At 35.4% G+C, this 27,938-nt stretch overlaps 1 protein-coding gene across 1 annotated transcript in view; it reads left to right on the forward strand.

Moving 5' to 3' along the window:
• Positions 1–3,265: 3,265 nt before the first annotated feature.
• Positions 3,266–27,938, forward strand: part of LOC132312383 (nuclear cap-binding protein subunit 1) — a 33,853-nt gene continuing 9,180 nt past the window's right edge. The window contains exons 1-13 of the mRNA XM_059810732.1: positions 3,266–3,460; positions 3,660–3,719; positions 5,209–5,265; positions 5,915–5,986; positions 7,033–7,095; positions 7,576–7,752; positions 11,515–11,646; positions 14,403–14,469; positions 16,201–16,400; positions 22,856–22,926; positions 24,229–24,313; positions 26,866–26,934; positions 27,078–27,196. Coding sequence (XP_059666715.1) covers positions 3,377–3,460; positions 3,660–3,719; positions 5,209–5,265; positions 5,915–5,986; positions 7,033–7,095; positions 7,576–7,752; positions 11,515–11,646; positions 14,403–14,469; positions 16,201–16,400; positions 22,856–22,926; positions 24,229–24,313; positions 26,866–26,934; positions 27,078–27,196 — 1,256 coding nt within the window. The 5' untranslated portion in view covers positions 3,266–3,376. The remainder of the gene's footprint in view (positions 3,461–3,659; positions 3,720–5,208; positions 5,266–5,914; positions 5,987–7,032; positions 7,096–7,575; positions 7,753–11,514; positions 11,647–14,402; positions 14,470–16,200; positions 16,401–22,855; positions 22,927–24,228; positions 24,314–26,865; positions 26,935–27,077; positions 27,197–27,938) is intronic.

Consider the following 27,938-nt stretch of genomic DNA (forward strand, 5'->3'; position numbering starts at 1 on the left):
GTTCCTAAACAATTGTCTCTTTTGATTGAATAGTGCAGTACTGCAATATTCATGTCTTCACATTTTTATTTCTTGTTTCATGGTTCAATTCTTAACTAGTTTGAGAAGATATATATATATATATATATATAGACACACACACACACATATATGAGGATGAAGTAAGGGATTCATAGCCAAGAGAGATTAAAGGAGTACATGAAGCAGGACAGAGTTACATAGCCAAGGGATTCATGAGATATAAATTTTGAAATGCTTGTGTTTTTAGTGGAATTTTTCAGTAAAGTGCAGCAATCCATACCATGTTGTGTTTCAATTAAAAACCCTAACTTAATGAAAGCCCAATAATTTCTTAACCTATACTCCGAAGCACGTGTGCACATAAATACTGAAATCAATGTAAGAAAGCAAATTTGATCAAACCATTTGTCTATCTATCCACGAAGCTTCAATGTTAACATTTCACCTCGCTGATAATCAAATTAATATATACTCAACAATAAACTATGAACAACTTTAACATATTCATAATACTTTATTTTGTGATGATATTGATAGTATATGTGTCTGCAATAACAATTGAATATCCTGAATTTATATTCTCATCAACAATCTAACTAAAAAATTATTGTTGTATATCAAACAAATTCAAAGACCCAATTCACCCAAATTTTCCCTCATGTATATTGCGATCATTTAAAATAATAATAATAATAATAATAAATAAAACCCTTTATGAAAAATCATATTAATGAATTAATTTTTCCATATATGTAAGCATGAATTGAGTAACTGAGTAATATAGAATCACTCCCACAAAAAAAAGAAAGAGTAACTAAAAGGGAACGAGTTTGGTGTGACTTAGGACGATAATGCAAGAGACTGCACTGTTGCGATTGTAGTGTAAGAAATAGTAGAAAAAGAATGCAAAAGTTATATATATAGGCAAAATCTACAAATATATTTCCTGGGTATTCACTATAAGACACAGAAATCACTTCCATTTCCCATCCGCCGATCTCTGAAAGCTCATTATTTAACACACAGACTCAGCTCCACATCTCTCTCGACACACACATATACAGGTGAAGAGAAAGTACAAATATGAAAAAAGAAAATACAGGACGTCCCTTTTCTTCTCTTTTTGTCGCTGGTCGCCGTTCTCTTCCCTTTCTGTTGCCGCTGTTATCTTTTCTCTCTCTGTTACCCTAGAGAAATAGGAGCCGTTCCCTTCTATTTCTGTAGCAATTGTTATTTCTTGTGCTACAATTGGCATAGATTTGGCAAAGTTAAAAATTAGCAACCCAATTGACAGCCCATTGGAGAGTCTATTTTAAGCTCATGTGCTATATTTTAAAAATGACAGCCCATATAACATTGCATCAGAGATTGTCTAAACATGTAATGGAATGATCACTCTACTTGTTTGGTATTAAAAAAAAAAAGAAAAAAAAAAAAAGAAAAAGAAAAAGGGGGAATGACCATCCCTTAGAAAGAAAAAAAAAAAGAAAAAAGAAATATTCATTCCATATTTCAACCTATATGAAATGACCTTTTCATTCCCAGTTAATTTTATTTTTTATTTATTTTTTTAAATCCTTACATTCTAAGCTCAGAAATTACGCCATCATCGCCACCTAGCCACATCCACGGCCTTCCACTACCATCACTACCACAACTAACGCCATCTCTATTACCTTTTACCGTCATCGCCACCGCCTTTCACAACCACCACCCTTATAAATACCACTGTCATTGCCACCACCACTACCTCCGCCGCCGCCACCACCACCTCCTTCCTCCATTGCCACCACCGTCTTCCATCACCGTTGCCAGCCTTCCACCACCGACATTAATTTTATTTATTTATTTTTAAAGTATGTAGAATAATGTTATTATTTTTTTATTTAACTTATTTGTCACTAAAGATAATTTAGAGAATTGAAATTCATTTCATTCTAGTTTAAAAAATGGTCCAACCAAACTCTAGAATCATGATGACCATTCCACCCCTTAATCATTTCATATATGCAATCAAACAATAGAATGAAAATTGAATGGACCTCAATTGATTCTTACATTTCGTTTCATTTCGGCATACCAAAACCTAGCATTACAGTTGAGTTGGATTGAGTACATGGTTGATTTTAGAAATAGAGCCTATATTATGTCTTGCAAGCTCAAAATGCTGATTAGTACAAACTTGTGTGACCCTTAAATTATTAATTTTTTGTTTTACATTCTGCTAAACTTAACAAATTACCCCTTATTATTCTAATGGGTAGTTTCGAAAGAGATTATGTTCCACCAAATCCTTGGGCAGCTAAGATTTCATTTCAGGGGCATGCAGTGTACTTGGAAAAAAAATAAAAAATAAATCAACTACGACAAATTTAGACTGTTCAAATGAAAAGGTAAATAATAAATTTAAAATTATTGTAAAATAATATATTAGCGAAGGAGTAAAGATAAATAGTTGACAAACATAAGAACCAAACTATGGATAGGTAATATTTTTATTGAATACAATTACAGTTGATTTCATACAATTACAACTAGTGTTCGTATTTCAAAACAATGCATAAAATTACTTACTTTGATTTCATAAAATTACAGAGTAGATTTAAACAAGAAAAGAGAAATAAAAAGAATAATAAAAAAAGAAAAAATGTTGTTGTAGATACTATTTACATCATGCCTAAGTGCAAAAATAAAAGAAGTGGGAAAAAAAAGAATAAAGAAAAAAAGAGAGGCTTTTGAAGAGGAAAGAGATGAACAATTTTGGGCTAATCTTAGGCTCCTTTTATTTAAACATAAAATATTTTCTTCAGAAAATATTATTTTTTTTCATGTAAAATATATGTTTTTTTATTTTTATTTTTTGGTGTTTGTCAAAGGTATAAGTCGAGGTTGAAATCGAGTCCATCGTGCGTGGCATGTAAAATAATATGTTAAAAATTGATGAATACGTTATTTTTATTAGATTTTAATATTTTTTTTCTTAGTAAATATTTTACGAAAATTATTTTATGCTTAAATAAACGGAGCAAGTGTTTACTATTTTTACATTTTTCTTTGTTGTTAATTTCTAAGCTATGTTAAAATGCCAAAATGTTGTTGTTGGAAAAAGAAGTGGGTGAAATTTAGAAATCGGATTGGACCCGTATATTAATAGGTTTGCTTCAGAACCCCAATTGTATCATACTTAACGGGTTGGGCTTGGACCCGTTTTATCACACTTCGTCATTTTAATCTCAAAACCCTTCGAGCCCTCCTCCTTCCTCATTTCGTCCCCAACCTCTTTGTCTCTCCACATAGCGCGCGCACAAACACACACAGTCGCTGTTTTGATTTTGTTGGTTCATAGTAGGTTAGAATGAGCAGCTGGAGAACCCTAATTCTGCGGATCGGTGAAAAGTGCCCTGAATATGGCGGAAACTCAGACCTCAAAGATCACATTGTCAGTACTGTTTTTCTTTCATATTTACTTAGTTCAATGCCCTAATTTTTTTTTCCTCGAGAACAATTATTGACTGTTGGCTTAAATATGTGGGTTTTACAATTATACACCAACTTTCAAGCAATTCTTTATTTTCAAGCAACTATGTGGTGCACCCCACCCATTTGACATCGTGTTTGTTTTTCTTTTGCAATTGCAGGAGACATGTTACGGCGTAGTCCGGCGAGAGTTAGAGCACTCTGGCAATGATATTTTGACTGTAAGAATTTACATATATTTTTTTTCTTGTATATTCGTTGTGTTATACTAAATTACACGCCAATAAAGAATATAAAATTTTGTTGTAAAGAGTAGATAATAGCAAAGAGTCGATACTAAATCACATCGTGAACAGTGAATATATTTTTTCCCCTTAAAATTATAGAACTGTGTTCTCACACTTGCACATAATATGTTTTTATGTTATTGTAATATTAGCCAAAAGGAAGCTAAATTCGCTAATTTCTTGGTGGGTTCGCTGGGTTGGGACTTTTAAAGATCGTGTAATACAATAGTTACCATAATACATGCATATGTTTTTTAAATTTTATTGCCATAACCTGATATAATCGAGGTGGTACTGGTTACAGGTAGTATCTGTATTCATACGTCTGTATGTAATTATGTATATCCCTTCCAAGTAGAATCATCAGGCTCCGTTCAAGTGGATATCAGGGGCAGAGGCTTTGATTTATCTACTTGGTGTTTTTGTGTTTCTTTAGGCATATAATTTTGTTTGGTACTTCACTACTCGATGAGTTATTGTTGAATTGCTGGCCCAGGGCATGCAATATTCATTTTTAGTACATGGCTAGTGGCTTTTGGATATGCTCTTTAATATAATTTTTGTGGTTCTTGCTATTTGTGACAACTTCAAGTGATTCTCTTTGAAATTCATTTACATGCAAAAACACAAGAATTTGTTCAGTACTTATAAGTGCACACAAGCTGTTGGGAATTAATCCCCTTCATTTGTTTAGCACAACGAAAGCAAACCCAAACTATCATGGAGATCCAATCACGAAACAAACAAACAACATAAAGGAAACACAATATTTTACGTGGTTTGACTGAACTTGACCTATGTCCACAGGGAGAAGAAATTTCACTATAATCAATCAAGAATAGGATATACAACTGTAGAGAATGCCCACTCCCTTACCGTCTCATGAGAAATTATACCAGTAGAGACTTTGAACACCTAACCGTGTACACAAACTCTCTGCTCAAGGTATAGTGTTGGATACTCGAGCATTTCACTTTATACCACCCACTCACTCATCATCTCTACCCCCACACACTCACCAATTTCTATGAAGCTGCATCTCTCTACCCTTGGTGCCCCTTTGCACCGACCCACTCTCTTCACTTCTCATTTATTCCATTCTCTTTTCTTCTCTACATTATCCACTCAGCTCCATATCTATTTATAAAACAACTTAGCCTGGTGAACAAGTTATACAAATTCTTGTTGGGCAAGGAAAGGAACTACTTGGGGCCAAAGTCTGATAACACATCCCCAAACCAATACAACTCAAAGTCTAACCTTTTAAAAAATTGGGACATATATAACACAAGCATATACACATGTATTCTGACTCCTGGACCAGGAAATCAGTTGCAGGTTAAGACGTACTTTTTGAATTTGTATATTGTTTTCCTGGTATTTACATGCTGATGTATTCACTTTGTTCTTTCCATTCTAACAGTTTCTACTCCAATGTGCTGAACAATTGCCTCACAAGATACCTCTTTATGGAACAGTGGTAGGTACATTTACACAGTTGTATCTCCTTTAATTAATGTGTTCCAAATTTTATTGTGGTTGGTTTCTTTCCTCTCCCTGTATGTATGTATATATAGACTGTGGATGGATTAATAGGTAGATTTATTCAGAGATGTCGAGGAAATTTATTTGAAACTGAAGTTTAAATTAATTTTTTTTAGAATCAAAGCATATAACTGACAAATGTTTCATGTAGATTTTGTAGTTTTACACTGTGTAACTTACCTCAGGTTCTGGGCTTCAGATATAGCTATTACAAAGTATTGTTTTTGGTTGCTCTTTTTTTGATATATGTAGGAATACCATAAAAGACCAAGGAAACTACATTAGAGTTAGTGGCGTGAATTATCCCTCCACTCATTAGAAGTCCTTCGGTTTTGCTACTAATACGACTGTAATGGTAGGATGCTATTCACGCCAAAGACCATGACATTTTCTAATTGCCCATTTCTTGCTATTGTACATTTAAAGAACCTGACAAGTTTTGTGCATGTGCTTTATAGTTTTTGTCTTCCAATTATATGGTGTGATTGCTGTCTTCTAAGATAAGGTCTTTTTAAAATTGAAAATTTTCTGCATATAAATGAAAGCTTTTCTATAGTTTGTCTGATCTCTCTCTCTCTCTCCAGATTGGTTTGTTGAACTTAGAAAATGAGGACTTTGTCAGAAAAGTAGTGGAGAATACTCAAACTAATTTGCAGGTGAGCAATCTCTTTTGTCACATTTTGCATAGATATCAACCTCTATCTGTCATTTTATGGTTCACTAGATCTGCTATTAAAATTTTCATTTCTGAAAACTAATTTCAAAATGCTGCCATATGCATGATCCATTTTCCTACCAAGTCCGTTGAGTAGAATGTAATTTTAGTTCTATACCCTAAGCCTTAATATTTAATATATATATTTTTTGGTTTAAATAAAGCCTTGTTTTCTGCTGTTATTTCAGCCCGATGTTTTAATGCTGACTGTTTTTTTTGGTGTGGATAAGTGGTATTAACGTGACTTGACAAGGTCCAGTTCATAATATGGTCACTGAAAATATCCGAAGGTTATGTATGTGTACCTGTGGATTGAACAACATGGCAACTGATATCATGGTTTATCAAAGATGAAATTATATGATACCTCTCTGGTTTGAGGTTTCTCTTCCGCGTGAGAGCTACAAATAATAAATGCAACAAAATTTATCTTAAAGTATTGACATCATCGTGTGCAATTACTTTGAATTGATAGATTTGGAATGCCTCTTGGGTTGGAAACCAGAGGGTCTCAGTCTCTCAAGATTTTTTGGTTACTTGTCTTTTTGGTTGAAGAATGTCTGAGTTTGTCGCGTAAGTAGTGGAGCTTGTGGTTTTCTTTGATGCAAATGGAGTAGTTACAATAGTGTTTAACATTATTGATATTTTATTCTTAATAGATACATTTCAACTGCTTCTTATCAGTTTAGGAACTTTCAGTGTTGACGTTATTGGATTCTATTCTTTAAGCAGGACAATGTGCAAATTGGGCTCGTGTGAGCATTCAGCTTGTGGTTCCTTTGATGGACAGGAAATACCCTGCCGGCTAATATTAAAAATTTTCTGACAGACAATATGATTTGTTGATTACTGTTTGAGCAATGATATATAAAAATCATAGATGCTAGAAGAAGCTTATTTAAATTTAATATTTACCATTCTTGTTGAAATATCTTCACTTTATGATTCTTTGCTTTTGGCTCCTAACTCCTTCTCGTGTAATTTCAGGATGCTCTAGATTTTGGTAATTGCAACAGTATTCGGATACTGATGCGGTTTCTGACAGCTATGGTAGGTTATTACTGCTGCTATTTAATCATCCAATATCTAACTTGAGTCCAAAGTCGGTTTATTGTGATAATTCATATTGCATTGATAATCATTTATTTGGGAAAAAAAAAAATATAATTTGGAAATTAATGGATAAACAGGTCTTCACATTATTTATAGATGTTCTTTAAATATTCATCCATTTTCTTCCTTCCGCCCAAATTTTTTATTTTTTATTTTCCTTTTCACTCAACATCCTAGTTCCTGATGGAGTTTAATAAAACAGTTATAGATCCTATGACGGATTGTCTTGTGTTTTTTAGGCTTACTCGTCAATTGCAGGTCCTAGTGCTTCTTTTCATCCATTTTCCATTAAAACATTCATGTGCCCTAATAAACATCTGGGTTTCAAAGATTACATAATCTTTTATGTTCAAAGTCTCATATGGTTCCTTATATTTTGTGTTGGTAATATAAAATGTCCTTTTATGTTCTTTGTAGATGTGCAGCAAAGTCCTCCAACCAAGTTCTTTAGTGGTTGTCTTTGAAACATTATTATCATCGGCTGCAACAACAGTGGATGAGGAAAAAGGAAATCCATCTTGGCAAGCACGTGCTGACTTCTACATAACTTGTGTTTTGTCCTGTCTCCCTTGGGGAGCAGCAGAACTCACCGAGGTATCTCAATGGTCTTCTGGAGAAATCATATGATTCATTTGCTTTCTGATTAACTATTTTGCATACAAATTGTTTGTTATTGTTGAAACTGATGCAAGCTAACCATTCAACAAAAAAGTTTGATCATTTTTTCGCATGTAGTTGCAGTAGCATTCAAGTAATGCCCCTTGATTTCACCTGTTTCAGCCTGTGCTCTATAAATTGATTCTGCACAAAATAGTTTTCTTCATGTGAGAAAGATGAACATAATTTTGGCAAGATTTATGATATTATTTGGCAAATTACTGATCTGATAGTTTGAATTGACTAGCAAACAGGAATACATCATATTGTTGGATGCTATTGGAGATGATAATTGGTATTTATATAATTTTGTTTTGTTTTGTTTTTTGTATCAATATCAAAAGAAGTTTCGAAATAAAGAAGTGCGAATCACGAGTTTAAGTGGAAGTGAGATGAAAATCATATATGGTTCCACTGTATAATAATTAATGGGACTTTTAACTTCTATCATGTTTGCTGAAGTTGATACATATAAATCTTTTTACAAAATACGCAAATGAGATTTTGTAAATTAGCGCAAAAATTTACTGTACTATTGATGGTCCCAACTGTTAAGGATCCTCAAATAATAATTCAATTCATGATTACCATGTTGAAAGTAAAATTTTGAATTTTTCTGACATCTAGATCAACTATTTTCTTGGCCTGATTCTGAATAGTCAGAGTACGTGAAGGCTCGAACTAGACCTCGAGGGGGGTGAGTAGGTCTTGAGATCAACTTATCTACTTTTAACATAAATTTAAAATTCAAACTAAATTTAACCAAATTACGAATTTCAACTACTTATGAAGCATGTAAAAATATAAACTGTAAAAATCTGCACACATGAACACCAAATTTTTACACTTATCAAAAAAAATAAAATGGACACCAAATTTTTACATGTAAACCCCCAAAGAGGAAATACCACAAGACCAAGTCCTGGCAGATCAAATCCTATGCAAAGAAGGTTTACAAACCTATACCAGAATTTAGAATATCTTAGATACCTTTAACCTAAACTTGGGTCAGTTCTCCTCAAACACTGTTGCTACCAGTCAACGAACATGCTCCTCATGCTATCTGCTTCTCAATTGTGCTTTGATCTCCATGACTAGTAAAATCTGATTTTAGTTGTGTGAAAGTTGCTTGGTGTTGAAATCCTTAAAAGTTAAAGCTCTGCCATGACTAGAGGGTTTTCTACCTTGCCTTTGTTGTTTGGGTGGTTTGCGATGGGCTTTGGTTTTGGCCATGAGAGCGGTACTAGCAAGGATCCATCAAGTGAAAGCCATGGATGTTTGAGAGAGAGTGTTTATAAAAGGTGTAGAGGGAGAGTCTTTTGAGTGCTTCAGAAAGTTGTAGAGAAGAGCTTGAAAGGTTGTGCTAGAGATCAGAACATTGAAACCCCTCTATTTATAGAGTTATTCCTCTTCCAATTAGGATTTATTCACCATTGAGGAAAGTTGGTGGAAGATGGTAAGATTTAGGTTCCTAAAAAGTTGTATACGATTGATTGATTGACAATCCCCTTCTATTGATAAAGCCACTCTAGTGGTCTTCAAGCAATAAGCTCATCAGGTTTGAATGATAGATCCTTCGATCGAAGCTCTCTAAGCTCTCTGGAGTAGTTTTGAGCAATCAAAACTTCACTTGAAGCTCTCTGGAATTTGACTCTTAAGACCTCATAAAAAGTTCAAGCAAATTTACCTTTGCATTGAATGATTGAAATCCCCTGAATTTCAAAAAAATAAAATTAGATATTGAATTAAATATATAATTAATAACTCAATAGACAAGTTTTTTTTTTTTTTTATTATTATTTTTAATATGTATATTTTTTCTAAAAATAAGAGACTCAATTATTATTGTACATATATATAAACCTAAATCATACCATGATTGATCAAAGCAAATCAGAAGAAATCAAAATCTTCCAAGATTTTTATATCCTGACTCAACCGTTCTCTGAGAATCATGCCATAAAAAATTATCTAGTTAACATGTTGAGATGTTAGTGTAAAGCACTAATTAGTAACAATATATTTTTTAATTTTTACAATTATATTCAAATATGTAGAAACAAAACTATAAATAGAGCAGAAATATATCCTGAACTCATATGCTGTTCCTCACAACGAGTCCTCCGATCGGGTTGCTTTGGATTTCAATTACCATCATAATATGTTATCATCCCACCAGAAGGTGAATCCAAAGGAAGTCATTGTTGGATGGTTTTCAACTGGCTTTGGAGTCACCGGCAGTAGTGTGTTGATCCATGAATTTTATTCTGGAGAAGTTTCAAATCCTGTTCGTCTGACTGTTGATACGGGAGTTCGGAACGGAGATGCTACCATAAAAGCTTTTGTCACCATGAGTCTGTGATGCTGCCTTACCAAGAGGATACGATTAATTCATATTCACAGCAATATTGAAAAGAAATAAAAGAACGATGCCACCCTTCCAAGAGGATTGGATCAAATCGTCTTCACCAAAATATTAAAACGAAATAAAAGAATAATGCTAGAGAAAGGAGAATTGCAAAGTTGCAAAGCAAACTTTATTTGTTGTGAAAATAATAATCTATTCACTAATCCCCAAACCCTAGCAATTACAAGGCTTTATATAGAGTTTCTTCCTCCTCAATCCTAGCCTTATATTAGCTAACTACCAAATATAAAATAATATCAAAATAGGAAAGCTGCTGAAAATCAGAAAACTACTCAATAAAGGAAAGCTGACGAAAATCATAAAACTACTCAAAATAAGGAAACTTTCAAAATATGGAAAGTTTATGAAAAAAACAAATTCCATTGCAGAAAATTTGAAATTTTGCCTGCATCAGTCTGTCTCTTGGAGATCAACAACTTGATGCACAATTTCAAGGGATTCCTTTGGATCTACGCATGCTTGAAGCTGAGAGGGTTGGATTTGACATCCCTAAGAAAAGCATGGTTGAAAATAGAGCAGAAATACAAAATTAAATATTCAGACAAGAACTCCTAAATTTGCATGAAAAATCTCATAAGGAAAAAACCATGGAATCCTAGGCCAAGAAGATGAAGCAACTATATGAAGACAGGTTTACATACCTTGGTTGCAGATTCTAAACCCCATAGAATTCCCAAGTTGCCTCAGACCAAGACTTATGTCAGACATCCTCCCTTGTACTGAACTGCTGTAGGCGTACAAACCGTACTATGGTACGATCACTCTTCCTTGTGACTTGGTGTCCTTTACACCTTTGGTTCTTTGTGTGACTTGGTGTTGGTAACGTTGATGCTCCACAATTTGTAATAAAAACACTAAATAATAACTCGCTAAATGTAAGATTATGATGAAATTTTATGTTTGCTCTCTGTGTGCCTATTTACTCTTTGTATAAATCTGTTTGTATGTTTATATTGTTTGAGAAGTGGTTTGCGTATATAACTTTTCTGATCAAAATAATGGAGTTGTAGTGTTGGTTTTAAAAAAGGACAGAGTCTAGCAGGGTTGAATTTGTTCATTATGTGCTATGATTATGACCTCAGAACTTCTGAATTATTATTATGCCTCACAGTCATTTGTTTGTATACATTTGCATGTTAAGTACTCACATCTAACCTAACGATCCTCCCCAAGACCCACTTGCCTGCCGCACACACAACAACAACTATGGAAACCAACCAAAATAAAAAAAAGAAAAAAAGAGGGATGACAAAGCTTGTCAATGTGTGCAGCAAGTTCCAGAGGAGATCGAGAGAGTTATGGTTGGGCTCGAATCCTATTTAAAAATTAGAAGGCGTGTTTCCGACATTGGTTACTCTGTTTTTGAAGATGTTGATGAAACAGAAAATGCTCTCAGTGAAAAGGTATGATTTCCTTATATTCATTCTTCATCATTTTATATGATTACTATGTAATTGTAAAATTGTTTATCCTTTCCCATTATGGGTAATAAACCATAATACTATCAAGACAGAGAGATTGAGAATAAGGCAATGATAAATTTAGAGCAGAAAACCTTTAACAAGCTAACAACCAACCCCATTATGGGTACTAAAATGACCTTTAAATGACTCGAGGATGGCAGCTTTGTTTTGTTTACTGTCTCTTCAAAATGTTATGTTGCTTAATGAATTTCAATGATTATGTTTCTTAATGTAGCTTTTTGTGTGTATTCTTTTAGTTGAAATAATTACTCATTCATAATGCAAAACTTTGAGTTTGTACATGCTATGTGATGCTGGTTTTGGATGGTTGGTATTTTGAAGATGGCAAAGCCACTGTGCTGCTGGTGTGGGGTTGGCAGTGTACTATGTAGCCCTGGGACTGACAATGGTGGGAATGGTATATGTGCTATTAGTGGTGTGCGGTTGTGTATCATAAGAAGCTAAGGATCGCGAAGATCCATCTCCTCAGGTCTGTGGTACAGAGTAGCTTCCCTCACTCCCACCTATGAAAAGTAAATTCAAAGAAATGAGAAAATTTAAAATTTGCTCGATTTCAAGTTCTAAGGCAGCTACTTCTGATGCCACGCCTTGAACGAATTTGGCATTCATTAGATTTTATTACTCATTTCAATTCAGTTGAGATTGGCTTGGAGAATTTCCAAAACTTATGAATTTCTTTTGGGACTATGTGATGCATTTCTAAAGCCAAGTGTGATTTCTAGATCCTTATTCCTTTCTTTCTTTTTATGTGTTTTCTTAAAATCTGCACTTCTTCAAGCCTTTGAATCCCCAAAATGTTACCTTTTACTTTCTTAATCTATACCTAAATCATTATCTGTATCCTAAATATTAAAAACTGCATAGTATTACCCATCTTGTAGCCACAAAAAACCAATTATAGTTGGCCCTTAATACCTTCTTTAGCACTGCCGTACATTAACTGTTCATAGTTGGAGAGTGTTGCTCCAAAAAATTGCTGTACATCATGAGGTGTCGCTAAATGTTGGTGCACTGCTGGTGGTGAGATTAGTGATAGTGCTGGGTTGGTGTGGACTGTGGGCCATGGCGACAATGACAATAATGGGTGGTATTACTTTAGGCAACATCTTAGTAAGTATTGTAGATCCACCGGAACTGTTATAAAGCAAATCTTAAAGAGTACGAATATTACTAAAAGATCCATTGAATATACATACAATTTTTCACAACCAATCGTGTTTATCTATGTATTATCCAAACTTAGGCTTAATCTTCATCCTGATTCTTTCTTTCCAAAATCACCCATATTTGACAAAGATGACAAACCCTTGGCTCTCAACAGTGTAGAAGGTTTAACATTAACGTGAGCTTCGCAAATTAGTAAAATATGCATGTCTGGCAACCTATGTTACCTAATTTGCTTGTATAGATTTTTGTTATATTGACTCAGATGTGTTTCGGGTATGGGTTTGTTTCTAGGTGTTGGATCCATAGGTTTAAGGACACTTGGCTTTGTTATATTATTCAGACTATTTATGAGTTGCGGGTAAATTGGTGTGCTTTTGTAACAAAGAGTTCAGGTATAGAAATTTCTCTCATTTTGAAGAAATTAAAGGATTAGTAATAGAGATTATGTAAGTTATCCGATGGGATATTTGCAGAAAAGGAATTCTAATTGGGGCTTTAAGTTGGTAGAAATGATCAAACAGTACTCCCCACGATTCCGTTCCAGAGTATGCTATCCACTGATTCAGTAATTAACTATCAGAAACGAAGTAATCCTCTATTTTTTAATTTTAATTTTTAAAAGCTCCATTTTAACCTTTCTACTCCCCTTAGTCAAGCAAAAAGTCCCAAGGGAAAAAGAGTTATTGTCTAGAGAAAAGACAAGCGCATGAGACTGAGGGTGTACCTAAGTCAAACACCCATCGCGGGCTCTCTTCACTTCCGCAAACGGAACTTTCTTCATAAGTTTTATCACCCCGTAAGTGGAGAACAGAATGCCAGACGAGACAATGTAACAGAGGAGCATGATTAGAAAGTTCCATGTATTATTGAAATTTTGGACACACTTATTGGTTGCATATCTTACTACATATGTAATAAACAAGTCCTATATTCAATACCCTGTCGTGTTGTGTCCAACTCAGGCACACAACACATTTAAAAGAGTCCATGTATCGTTATTGTAGTTTTTTCATATTTTCAGTTGGAATAGAACATGCAGGGCTAGATCATGTCAGTGTTCCACATTGGGGTTGGTCCTATGAACATATGTAATAACAGAAGTTTAGTTATCTATTTGCTATAACTTTTTTGTTTTATTTTATTTTATTTTATTTTTTTAAATACCAAAGTAGAGTTTAGATGTCAAAATAATATGGAGAATCGGAAAATTGGTTAAAAATAGTATGGACCAGCCAAATTGGCTCTGACAGTTTGAGATTTTAGCTGTTACAGAAGAGAGGGGTTTGCTCTCCTCGGTTCTTATCTGAAATGAAAAATTTTCAAGAGAAAGAGGCTAAAACAAAGCGAGAAGGAAAATTTTGGTTATCGTGCCTCTCATCAATACCGTCAATTTTATTGTCTGATAAGTTCATATATATAAAATGTCAGTTATGACATAATTATTTTGTTTTATGATAATAGGCAGCAGATTCTCTGCCCTTTAACCTTTGTTTTTTAATTTATCTTAGGACTTCTTGGAAGATTTATGGGGCCGCATCCAAGATCTATCCAACAATGGGTGGAAAATTGATAGTGGTATTGTTATCCTTTACCTTAATCCTTTTTACTTCATTCCCCTCTTTATATAGCTCCACTATTTCTCCGCAGCTGTATGATTGCAATTTGCTTTGAATCTAAATAGTCTGGCCTAGGCATTTGCACTGGTGAATGATTTCTTGTTTGATACTACCAAGTACAAAGAATTAAAGAATGTTGAAACTCTATTGTATAAATGAGTATTTAATTTCTATTGGATAAGATAGAATTTTCTTAGAGGCATAGAATTAGTTTATTGCAAGTTTTTAGAAGTTATATTTTCATCTTTTTTTTTTCTTTTTTTTTTTTTGAAAGGCTTATATTTTCATCTTTGAATAAATAGAAGGATTTCACTTAAGTAAATTTTATTGTAAAATTACTGGGCTTGAGGTATTCCACTTTGCATTTCATCCTATGATAAATTAGAGTGAGCGAGCCTGAGTTCTGAGATGATGAATTTTTTTTTTGTTCAAATATGCACAACTTGCTTTTAATTTGGAATATTGTTAAGAGCTTCTTTATATGTTTATGGAGATCGGTTTTCATGAAATGATCAGTTCACTATGAACGTAGTTAAAACAGTTTCTCCAAGATCTTTTGTGTGCTGATGAACTTCTTAATTGATAGAACTTCTCAAAGTGGTGGATTTTCTTAGACTTGTTGTGCTGTATGAATTAATTAACAGTGGATGAAGTTAGTCCATATATATGTTTGTACCCTTTATTTTTGGTCTGTTGATACAACACTTCATTATACAATATTCTTGAAAAGTGATGATAGACAAGTAGATAAAAGTTCTATGTAGATTAGCATTTAATTTGGTAAATGTTAGTTATTTTTACATTTATTGGTCCACACATAATGAAGAATAGTATGTAGGTCCATATGCAATAAGTAGTTTCATTATGACCTCATCTTATATGATAATAAGTAAAGGTTTTCATTAAAGAGTACCTATTGGGGGCCTGGCCCATGTACAATCGACATGCACAATAATGCAATAAAGTTATAGACATCTAGAAAAGAAACAAAAAGATCCTACTTATCTCCAAAGTCCAAAAAGGTCTCAAGTGAAGGATTCACCATTATTTTCATGCAAACTAAACAAGGATTTGCCATTATTGTCACACAACTAAACAGAACAGCAATTGCCCAACAATATACTAGGTTTATGAATTGGCTCCTCCACCCCTTAAGAGACTGCCATCTCTATCCCCCGATAATATACCACACACGACCATGAGGGGCTGCATATCACACTTCCTTTTTCCAGATAGTGATTTATGGGGCACGAGCCTGAGATTTTGTGGTTTTGATCACAAGCTTATAGGAAGCTATGAGCTGAGCCAGATAGTGTTTGGTCAGCTCGTTTATTGGAGGGCCCTGAAAAATTAGCTCGAAATTAGTAACTTAATGAACAAACAAGGACCGAACTTGTAAGCAGTTGAGTCTAAGTTCTTCATGAACAACTCAGTTCATTTGCAGCCTTAATTGGAACCTTGTTTTTACTATCCTGCAATATCAATAGAGAATTTTTTCTTATGTCTGTTACTTGTTAGCTTCTGATGTGAATTTGTATTTGTGAGCTATCTATGCTCATGCCTTGCAATAACTTCTTGTATCATGCATCTACAGTGATTTGACTAGCCAAATTTATTTCTTATGTTTTTTCCTTCATTTTTTTACATTACCTGATTCATATGCTAGTTATTTTTCCTCATTTATATGTAGTTCCCAGGCCTCATCTTTCGTTTGAAGCTCAACTAGTTTCTGGTAGATCTCATGATTTTGGTCCTATAAGCTGTCCTGAGCAGCCGGATCCACCTGCAGCTTTCTCTGGGATCACCTATGGTAAACAAAAGCATGACGCTGAGTTGGAATATCCTCAGAGGATACGCAGGCTGAATATATTTCCTGCAAGTAAAATGGAGGTAGTTTACTTGTTTAAGACACTTACACTAGTATAGTGGTGGACTACTGTTTTGATTTTATTTATTTACTTTTTTTGTTTTGCACTCACCAATTTAGGATTCATATACATGCTAGGGCTTGAAATTTATATCTGGATTTATTGAAACATGTTTTAGAATGCATAAACTGTTTTTGGAAAATTATATTTCTGATTCATAAAAACGTGTTTTTAATTCTAAAACTAGCATAGATTTTAGTTTTTACAATTACGGCAGTTAAGAAAGCAATTTATGGGATGAAATTCATAAAGATTTGGCTGCGTAATCTAATGGCAGGTCAATCAATGAGTGATTGCTTATAGCATAGATATTCTCTTTCATGCAACGCTCCCAGAGTATGAGAAGTTTCTACTTATTAAATAAATAAAAAAAAAAGGAAAAAGAAAAAGATAAAAAGAATATAAGTTCGTCAAAGGGAGAACATGGAACCATGTGCATCTCAAGCACTTGTAAAAATCTATGCTTATAGCATATATAAGTTTTTGTATGTGTTAGAATGTTTATGTATATATATATTTATGTTGGGTCATTATGTTATTATCCATAGTTGTTAGGATCATTGTGTAATTAGGTAACCTTGTATAATTAGGTTATTTGTTTTCCTTTATATAAGCCACTGTAGGCTTAAGGGTAAAGATATATACAATATACACAGAGTCTTGCTCTCTCTCTCTCTCATGAATTCGAACATGGTATCAGAGCAATATGAATTCATGGGTGTGGGAAATGGCAAGTGTGTTGTTCTTGTATAAGATCGGAATTGCGATCGGAATCGCGATTATGGCATTGTTCTCTCTGCGGGAAGTTTGGTCGCCGGTCGGATTGAGATCTCCTCGTTCGTCGTCCTCAGATTTGAAGCCTCATTTGTCGTTGTCAGACCTGAAGCTCGTTTTGTTGCTCGTGTTGTTGCTGTTTTGGTTGTTAGCGAGCTCGCCGACATCTACCGTCGTTATTTGCAGCGGTGAGTTCATCAATTCGTGGTTCCTTTTTTGGCCGGAAGTTTCAGAGGTTCTGATTCGGTGTGGTTGCTGCTTATTGATTCGTCTGCTGCTTGTGACTAGGTCGCTGAAGCCTCCGCTGTGTTGTTCCCCGACGTCCGTGAAGGTGTGAAGAAGAAGAACCGTGTTTGGCTACACGGTTATGTTATTCCAACCCTGGTTTACTAAAACCGGGATAGTTATTCCAACCCTGGTTTACTAAAACCGGGATAGCAGAGATCCAGCCCGTTTGCCCAGATCCGGTCCGCTTTCGAGATCAGGCCAGAATACAATTTCTGCATTTTTTTCTAGGTTCGTTTTTTTTTTTGGTTCTTCTCCATGGCTGCCAATTCCGATCTGTTATCCTCTGCCTCCTTCAATCCTCCCATGACTTTAGTTAAGCTCAATGGCAAAAATTACATGTTTTGGGCCAAGTTAGTAGCCATTTTCCTGAAAGCCAAAGGTTTTGGCTCTCATTTGGTTAAGGATAAACCTAAGAACAGTGATGCTGATTTCAATTCATAGGAACAAAGGGATGCTCAGATCATTTCTTTAATGCTGAATTGTATTGAACCTTATATTAGCTCCAACTTGTTGTATTTGGACACTGCCAAGGAGATATGGACCAGACTCCAACAGTTATATTCGGCACTGGTAATATAACCATAATTTATGAGGTGTGCAGACAATTCTTTGACCTCTAGCAAGGTACTCACAGTCTAGAAGAATATCTCTCACGGGTAATGGGACTTTGTGAAGAAATGAACTTGTACCAACCCATCATCTCTGATGTGAAGAGTATGCAACAACAACGTGAGGATTTTAATGTTGTTCGAGTTCTTACCGGGTTGTCACCAGAGTATGAACCTGTTCGAGCACAAATTTTGGGTAGCCTTGCACTTCCCTCTCTTCCTGATATGTTATCACGACTCCAGCGTGCTACTTTATCAAGTGGCGCTTCAGGGGGTTCTCCTAGTGGTGTCACTATTCCTCCTAGCAATGAACGTTCTGCCTTAGTTGTGAATCAGGGTGGCTTTCAGTCTTCCCGTGGCGGTGGCTGTCGTTTTACTCGTGGTCGTGATCGTGGCAGAGGTCGAGACTCGAAACTGTGCACTCACTGCGGTCTTACTAATCATACTGTCAATTACTGTTGGGATCCTCATAGGAAACTGCAACCTTTTTCCTATGCACATCAAGTTAATTCTAATGACGGGGATTCTTCTGCCCTACCCCCTGCTCCACACGTGTCTGTTGAGCCTGCTATGGTTACGATTCCCCGCAATGAATATGCTCAGTTTCTGTCTCAACAACGGCCTTCTACTTCATCTTCCATGGTTTCCTTTGCACTATCAAGTGGTGCCCCTGCATGTCTCTTGTCCTCTCGTCAGAGTCCCTGGGTCATGACTCTGGCGCATCCAATCACATGATTGGTAGTTCTCATCTCTTATCTGATTTTCAGTCTATTCCTTCCTCTCAAAGTGTTACTCTTGCTAATGGCTCATCCACTACAGTTTTGGGTTTGGGAACTGTTCATCTCACCTCTTCTATGTCCCTTTCCTCTGTGTTATATGTTCCTCAATCCCCCTTTAATTTGTTGTCCATTAGTAAAATTAGTAAATCTCTTAACTGCTCCGTTACATTTTATCTCACATGTTGTATTTTTCAGGATCTCAAGACGAAGAAGAAGATTGGTACGGGACATGAAGTAGGTGGCTTGTATTACTTCGATCTTGCACCATCTCCTACGGCTCTTCAATCATCTCTGTCTTCTTTCCAGTGGCACTATCATCTCGGCCACCCATCCTTCTCAGTTTTGTAGCGTCAAGTTTCCGGTCTTAGTCGTATTGAGTCCATGTCTTGTGAAGCATGTCAGCTTAGTAAGCATTGTCGTATATCTTTCAAACCGAGAGCTAGTAATCGTGTTGCTAGTCCTTTTTAGTTAGTTCATTAAGATGTATGGGGACCAATAAAGCATATTTCTATTAATGGATTTCGTTATTTTGTGACTTTTGTGGATGATCATTCTCGTATGACTTGGTTGTTTTTAATGAAAAATCGTTCTGAGTTGTTCTCTATTTTTCAAATATTTCGCAAAGAAATCAAAACTCAATTTGGGTGTTCCATTCAAATTTTACGTTTTGACAATGCCAAAGAATATTTCTCGGACCCTTTTGAGACTTATTTCCATGCTAAAGGCATCATTCATCAATCCTCTTGTACTTGTACTCCTCAACAAAACAGAGTAGCTAAACGTAAAAATCGTCATCTCCTGGAAGTTTGTCATGCCCTTTTATTTCATATGCATGTTCCCAAACGTTTTTGGAGTGATGCTGTTCTTACGGCATGTCATCTTATTAATCGGATGCCCTCGTCAGTGTTACAAGGTCAATCTCCTCATTCTGTTCTATTTTTCGACTCCGCATCGCTTAATCTTACTCCTAGGGTCTTTGGTTGTCTGTGTTATGTCCATAACCTTGGCCCCGGTCTTAATAAACTTGACCCTCGTGTCACTAAGTGTGTTTTTCTTGGCTATTCTCGCACTCAGAAGGGTTATCATTGCTATAGTCCTCATTTTCAACGCTATTTTACTAGTGCTGATGTCTCTTCCATATTTTTCTGATTCTACTACTCCTCTCGATATTACTCCTGAGCCACCTCTGCCAATGGTTCCCTCTCTGTTTCCTGCTTCCGCACCTCCTCGCTCTGTTTTCCCATTGCAGGTGTATACTTGACATCCTCGATACTTCGCTCCCTCTATCTTCTTCAGAGTCTTCGGATCCGATGCCTTTGCCTGATGATTTGCCTATTGCTCTCCGTAAAGGTATTCGGTTGTGTGTTACTGCACATCCCATTTCTAACTTTGTCTCCTACCGTCATATTTCATCCTCTTTATCTTGTTTTTTATCCAAAGTGTCTGCTACTTTTGTTCCCAAGACTTTGCAAGATGCTCTCTCTGATTCGGGTTGGTGCCAAGCCATGGTAGATGAAATGGATGCCCTTCACAGTAATCGAACATGGGATCTTGTTCCCTTAGCTTTGGGCTCCAAAACGGTTGGTTGTAAGTGGGTTTACACAGTTAAATACCTTCATGATGGGTCTATTGAGCGGTTGAAGGCTCGTCTAGTGGCAAAAGGGGACACTCAGACTCATGGTGTTGATTATGACGAGACTTTTTCCCCTGTTGCTAAGATTTCTTCTATTTGGGTACTTATTTCCATTGCTGCCAATTTTAACTGGCCGTTGTTTCAATTGGATGTCAAAAATGCCTTCTTACATGGTGACTTGGTTGAAGAAGTTTATATGGAGCAACCGCCTGGGTTTGTTGCTCAGGGGGAGTATCGTCACACTGTTTGTCGCCTTAAAAAGGCCCTGTATGGATTGAAACAATCTCCACGGGCTTGGTTTGGAAAATTCTCTGAGGCGGCATTAGAATTTGGCCTTAACAGATGCCAGACCGATCATTCGGTATTTCACCTGTGCACTAAAGCCGGCTTCATTTTTCTTGTGGTGTATGTAGATGATATTGTGATCACAGGTGATGATTCTGAAGGCATTGCTAAGTTGAAGTTGTTTCTGCAAAATCGATTCCACACTAAAGACTTGGGGTTAACTTAGGTACTTCTTGGGTATTAAAGTTGCTAGATCCAAGAAGGGTATAAGTTTATCTCAACGCAAATATGTGTTGGACTTGCTAGAAGAAATGGGTATGTTAGGTGGTTGTCCGGTTGATGCTCCTATGGATTCAAATACTAAACTTGTGTCTAATGAGGGTGATCTATTTAATGACCTGGGCAGATTTCGTCGCCTTGTTGAGAAATTAATTTATCTCACTATCACTCGACCTGATATTTCATATCCAGTTAGTGTTGTAAGTTAGTTCATGGGAGCTCCTAGAATGCCACATTGGATTGCTGTTTTTCGGATTATCCGATTTCTAAAGCGAGCTCCAAGTTTTGGGTTGCTATACAAATCAAATGGTCATCTCAGGGTGGAAGGTTTTACAGATGCTGACTGGGCTGGTTTTCTTTCAGATAGGAGATCTACTACAGGCTACTGCACATTTGTAGGAGGAAATCTTGTTACATGGAAAAGTAAAAAGCAAACGATGGTAGCTCGATCTAGTGCTGAAGCTGAGTACAGGGCAATGGCCCATACCACTAGTGAGATGACATGGATACAACATTTTCTAAAAGAACTTGGGTTAATAGTTGAAACTCCTACTCCATTGTTTTGTGATAATCAAGCAGCTGTTCACATTGCATCGAATCCTGTGTTTCATGAGAGGACCAAACATATTAAGGTTGATTATCACTTCATTCGGGAAAAAATAATAAGTGGGAGCATTTCTACTCCATTTATGAAGTCTGAAGATCAACTAGCTGATATGTTTACCAAAGCATTGGGTCATAACCAGTTAAGGACTATCTGTTCCAAGCTGAGATTATTTGATATATATTTTCCAGCTTGAGGGGGAGTGCTAGAATGTTTATGTATATAAATATTTATGTTGGGTCATTATGTAATTACCCATAGTTGTTAGGATCATTGTGTAATTAGGTAACCTTGTATAATTAGGTTATTTGTTTTTTTTTATATAAGCCACTGTAGGCTTAAGGGTAAAGATATATACAATATACACAGAGTCTTGCTCTCTCTCTCTCTCATGAATTCGAACAGTATGTAGAAATATTTAATTAATATATACGATTTTCTTCCATCTGTTTGCAATTTGAAATTGTTGATTGTGTCGATCTTATTTTGTTGGAAGTTTATGTTTGTCAATTTAATAGAATTAAAAGTTCATATTATTGGTCAGTCACTGGATATGCCACTCAAGAATAATCTGGATTCTACCCCTATTATTTGCTAAAAGCTGATTGTAAATTATGAGACAGAGGGCGGATGAAAAACATGCAAAAACTCTCATCTCTGTGGAACTTAGCTAAATATGTCGTAGATAGCATGTCTAATGATGTACATATATGAAAAAATGATTTGACTACATGCATCTTTGTTCCAAGTTGAACTGTTGAAGATGCAGAAAAAACAATTGGAATGCAAAACAATATTTGGGTTGAGGATGTGTGGACCTAATAGAATATATATATATATATATATATATATATATATATATATATATATATATATATCAAGGATAGTAGAGGATATGGTGCTTTTTACATGATTGGAGACAAGAATTTTATAGAGCTAAGCAAAGTAGTTAATAATTAAGGCTTTGTAGAGTTGAGTTGAATTGTAAATAATAGAATGTAATGAGTTGCTGAGCATTTTTTGAATGGAGAATTTATTAGTACCTTTTATCTGTTTTTGTAAGTAGAAACTTATTCAAAATCTTGTTATTTGTAAATTGAAATTCCGTGATTGTTGCCTCAGTTCTTTTTTTTCTTTCTTATTTTTATTTCCTTTTTTGGATGGCAGGATATAGATCCTATAGACCGCTTTGTTGTGGAAGAGTATTTGCTGGATGTTCTTCTGTTCTTGAGTGGCTGGTTTGTAGACATCACTGACCCATTACTTTTACTGTATTAGTTAAATATCATCACCAGTTTTGCTTCAATAAGTTTCATGAATTTTAGAGTTTGTAGGGTGACATTCTTTCCAACATATATTATTTATCTGAGTAACTGTTGGTAGACAAATGGTTGAAAACTTGCAACTGGGAAGTGTTGTTGCATTCAGTTTGATCTTCAGTCTAGAAGCAAAAAACCAAATGAGTGCACGTGTGTCAGACATGTGGAACAGATTCCACAAATTGCCTAATCTAATTTTTTTCTCTCGGTATATCTATTACTCAATACATGAATTTACCTGGGGGAAAAAGGTATAGAAAGAAATGCATCTGTATGTCCATGTTTTTTGCTCAAGTTCGGAAATGGATGATCTTATTCATCATGGACTTTTCAACTAGACTAATTTGTTGCATCCAGTGGAGTGCGTGTAGGTTTGTGGTTTGTCTTGTATGTCTGCAAACTTCTATATGTTATTCTGCTTATCATTCGGTTTAGAGCATTCAAGTCAACTTATTGTCTTATTCTTGGTGGTTAGTCGATCAACTTGATTTTGTGCTGTGTGGTCTTTGCTTATTACTATAAGAATTCTATCAATTTAAGGCTACATGCACTTATGACGAACTGAGAAATATGAATTTCCATAATAAGCCTCATAAACTTAAACATTTACATTGTTAACATATTGGAAAGTTTTCAAAGCCTTAGGATAAGTCAGGGATGTTCCAATGTTTGTACGTTGCCTTTTTAACAGGAACACTCATTTTGGACATCCCTAAAAAGGAAGAAGTGTGCTTTTACTTTGGAACGGTGGGAGTGTTTATCTCCAGTATTGTAGTTGAATACATGCTTTTTTTCCCTAAGCAAACTTTTACTAACCAAGCACCAGAAAACAAGGAAAAATGAGGGAACACCCTCTTACAGAACATCCAAATGCGAAAAAATAATAAATAAATGAAAAAATTCCAGAAACCTGCTACTAAGAAGAGAAAAGGAAGAAACATAACAATACAACGCCAATAAACCTAACTAAACCAAGGATCACAACTATAACACCAGTAATAATTCCAGTATTTCAGCATCAAGCTTCAAGTTGATCCAAGATTTCTTGCAGGTTCATGTTCACAGCAGTAGAAATATCCCATATGATAGCTTTAGCAACTTGTGTAGCAGTTTGAGGAGTTGAATTCATTTTCTGTACTTAAATTTTATGCTTCACATTTATTTTTGCTTTTTGGACTTCATCTTTCTTTTTGTTTTGTTTCATGGTTGATGCAAAGCTAGTCGAAAGGAATGTGCTTCGTACATGGTTGGTCTTCCTGTGCCTTTTCGATATGAATATCTCATGGCAGAGACAATATTCTCACAGGTAACAATCTTGAATTAAGTAAGTGGTTAATTTTAATTTTTTTTCTTCTTAGTTGGTACTCACACACACATGCCTTCACTGAGGCTCGGAACCCACCCCCCAGTAACCTCCCATGACATCCCCATCCGGACTGAATCTTATATTCAGTGATATTTTATTTTTGTTCAAAATAATTCAAATAAACGAGCCTAAAAACTAATCTTTCCTGTAAAATGGAAGAATAGGTTGTTCGTTAAATGATGGTATATTTTATATAATTTTTATATGGATGGATTTTATCTTAAAAAGTTTTGAGCATTTGATTTCCTTTGACTTCTCAAAATAGCCAACGACTCCACTTTAAGTGGCATCGGAACTGTACAGAGTCTGTACAAAATAATTGTCTAAATGATTTCTACCAATGAACTACGCATCAATATGCCATTGGTTGCTTGGAGGGCTCCTGTCAGAGTTTTCCTTCTAGTCCCAATTATGAATGGTGAGTTATCATAGTATGATGATGCAGTATACCTGTTCCTAATAAATGGGATAGAGCTGTTCTTCAAATCCCTTGCAAATGAAATACCCATATTGTGTTAGGAAGTTAACCCTTGCTTGCAAGGATTCAACTAGTGTATTCCAAGACAACAATCTTGACAATGAGATTCATCCCTACGAAGTATTTAAGATGAGGACTGTATGCAAGCCCAGTTATCTTGGAGACCTTCCCCTATAAAGCACTTGTGATCTCCGAAGGGTCCCTTGGCCTAGAAAGAAGCCTTAATATTGCAAGGACATCTTCTCCTCTAATAAACCTTACCATCAGTGTATATATGGCAAATTCCTTTTCTTCTTGGATGAGTCTTTCCGCGAGTTCATCCTTTCTACTGTTAAATTTCACTGCCTTCTCTGTAGGCAACCTCGAGGAATTTTTTTCTACAAGATAAATATAAATTGAAAACTATTACTAGGACCTCTTTGCAACGCAAGTAACGACACATGTCTCGTTGAAAACTTAAAGATCATCTCGAGGAAAGAAAGCATCCTGAATACCATAAGGTGTGTGGACTGGACTCAAGAAACTTACAAAAATCTGGTGCATGGTCAGTCTTATACTGGGATCTTAGGAGGTAATTTGCTTGTTGGTTAAATTTTAGGGTCGTTGAGGTAGCTCCTTCTTGTGGACTTCATGTCCTCAATTGTGGTTGAAGAGTGAGACCGATGACTCTTAAATGACACATCCATCATGACGTGGCCACACTCTACCTAACCTTCTCCTTATATTGACCATGTCGGTGCCATCCTATCACAAGAAAGAATCTCCTTGCTGCAGAAATTACCCTCCATACCATCTTTATCATTCACCTTATGTCGTCATATTACCATCTTACTATGTTAAGTAAACTTCATGTCAAATTAAGTGCCCAACTAACTGAAGATCCTCAGCATACCCTGTATTATAATTTCTTCACCTGACAAGGCATTGTCATGGGACGTGTGGTAACTGATCCTGCTTTCTACATCAGCTTAAACATGGGCTTACTTACAGCTCTGGAGCATGAATAGACTTTCCATGTGCATTTGAGGTAAGACCAGAAGAAGCACAACTGCCTCAACCAAGTCCTTAAAGAAATCTTGAATTATTCTATCCCTGTTACTCAGTCCCCCGTGCCTAACTTCCCCATAGTAGCTCGACCTCAAGGAGTCATTTGTCATCTCCTATATATTTTTTTTGATAAGTAAGAATTGTATAAAAAAGCGCTCAAAAGGGGAGCGCATCCCGAAGGAACAACAAGAAGCAAAAACCACTAAGCCTTCAAAGAAACAACAATGTCCTCAAAAGATCTATAATCTCTACCCGAAACCCAACAAAAAAGAGTGGAAACAATGGAGAATTTCAGAACAGAAATAGGAGACTCTTTTCCCTCAAATTTGTCATCTCCTATCTTACCAACTTCTCTATCTTTTTTTCGACTTTACTTTGTCTTCAACCTAGCTCAGTCCATCTGGTACTCATCTTTTCATGAATAAAACCTCAATTATCATAAAACCATAGTTGTAAAGCTTTTTTAATGTCAGCATGAACATTAAGGACGACTTCATACAGTATATCTTGTTCTAAATGGACCTGGAGGATTTTGACATAATTTGACTCTGATGTGGTATAACTGACATCACTTACGGTAATTTTGTATTTGGGTTAGGTTTTGATGTTTGCTTGAAAATATGAGCTGAAATTAGAAAGGATATTACTGAATAACCTTGTGTGAGGCCAGCTTAGAAGTTAAAACACGTGAGGTGTTGAACATTTTCTTTCTGACAAAGGAGAGATGTTGATCTGTTCAGTGCATGCATAAAGACTTGCATATATATATGCATGAATGCAGTCATATATACACATACAGGGTTCAATACATGCATGCATATATAGATGCATGAATTGGGGCAAGTGGACACTAGAGATATGTTATCTGCCATGCTTATTTTGCTTATGTGTTTGTTAGTTTGTGGTTATTTATGCTGATTTTTTTTTTTATTAGATTGACAAAATTGTTGATTTTTCTTTCTTGCAGCTTCTATTATTGCCTCAACCCCCATTCAAACCAATATATTACACATTGGTTATTATTGACCTCTGTAAGGTACTAGAGAACCTATTCTACATGATCTGGTTTTATTTATTATTTTTCGGAACATGCTATTGATACTTCAGAATGCATTTTTCTAGATTAATGAACTTTTTTTTGCATCATACAGCTTACTGACTGCAAGGTTTCTTTCCTAGGCACTTCCAGGGGCCTTTCCAGCGGTTGTAGCTGGTGCTGTACGCACTCTTTTTGATAGAATAGCTGATTTAGATATGGAGTGCCGAACACGCCTCATCCTTTGGTTCTCCCACCATTTGTAAGTTCGGCCGCCTTAGCATCTACACTTCATTGTTTTTTTTTTTTTTTTTTTTTTCCCTTCATATTTTGTCTTCTTATTTCTCTTCATGTTTCTAATGAAGTTATACATTTTAAATGATGCCGTTATTGTTGCTTTATGGTAATATTTTCCCTTCTGATGTTGTATAATTGAATCAGTTGTAGAAAGTGAGGGGGGATGGCAGGAACATGGCCCCTTGTAAAATATTAAACTGTCATTTGGTATACATGGGAATCTGTGCTATACTTGTATACTTTATCTATTACTTTTTTCTTAAAAGCCCGATCACCAAAAAAAGGGGAAAAAAAAAGAGTAGCACTTTTACATGTAATGTATATTTTACAATAATAATACTATTTATCAGTGGTTGAGATCTAAAGATTAGGCTATTTTGGGTCAAGGAGATGTTGGATAATATATAATGAAAGTCCAATCAGTGTGCAACAAAGTATTAGTAAGTATAGCAAATGTAAAGATAAATTATTTCTGGCATGATTATTAACATATTTTTTGACAAATTTATTTTTAATTTTTTTGTTTTGAGATATTCCTACTATGCACATACAGTTTCCTGTACTGTAAAAGTGTAAAGAGAAATGACTTTCTGGCATGCTTTATTAAAATATTTTATTTGACAATCTGTTTTTTGTTTTTACTTGAGAAGTTCCTTGCATCTTTAACAATTTTGACAAAAAATGGTCAGATCTAAATTTTTTAAAAT

Source organism: Cornus florida, unplaced genomic scaffold (assembly GCF_030987335.1).
Source record: "Cornus florida cultivar Cherokee Brave unplaced genomic scaffold, ASM3098733v1 CherokeeBrave_3.0.0_Hap2_Chr06, whole genome shotgun sequence".
Classification (NCBI taxonomy): domain Eukaryota; kingdom Viridiplantae; phylum Streptophyta; class Magnoliopsida; order Cornales; family Cornaceae; genus Cornus; species Cornus florida.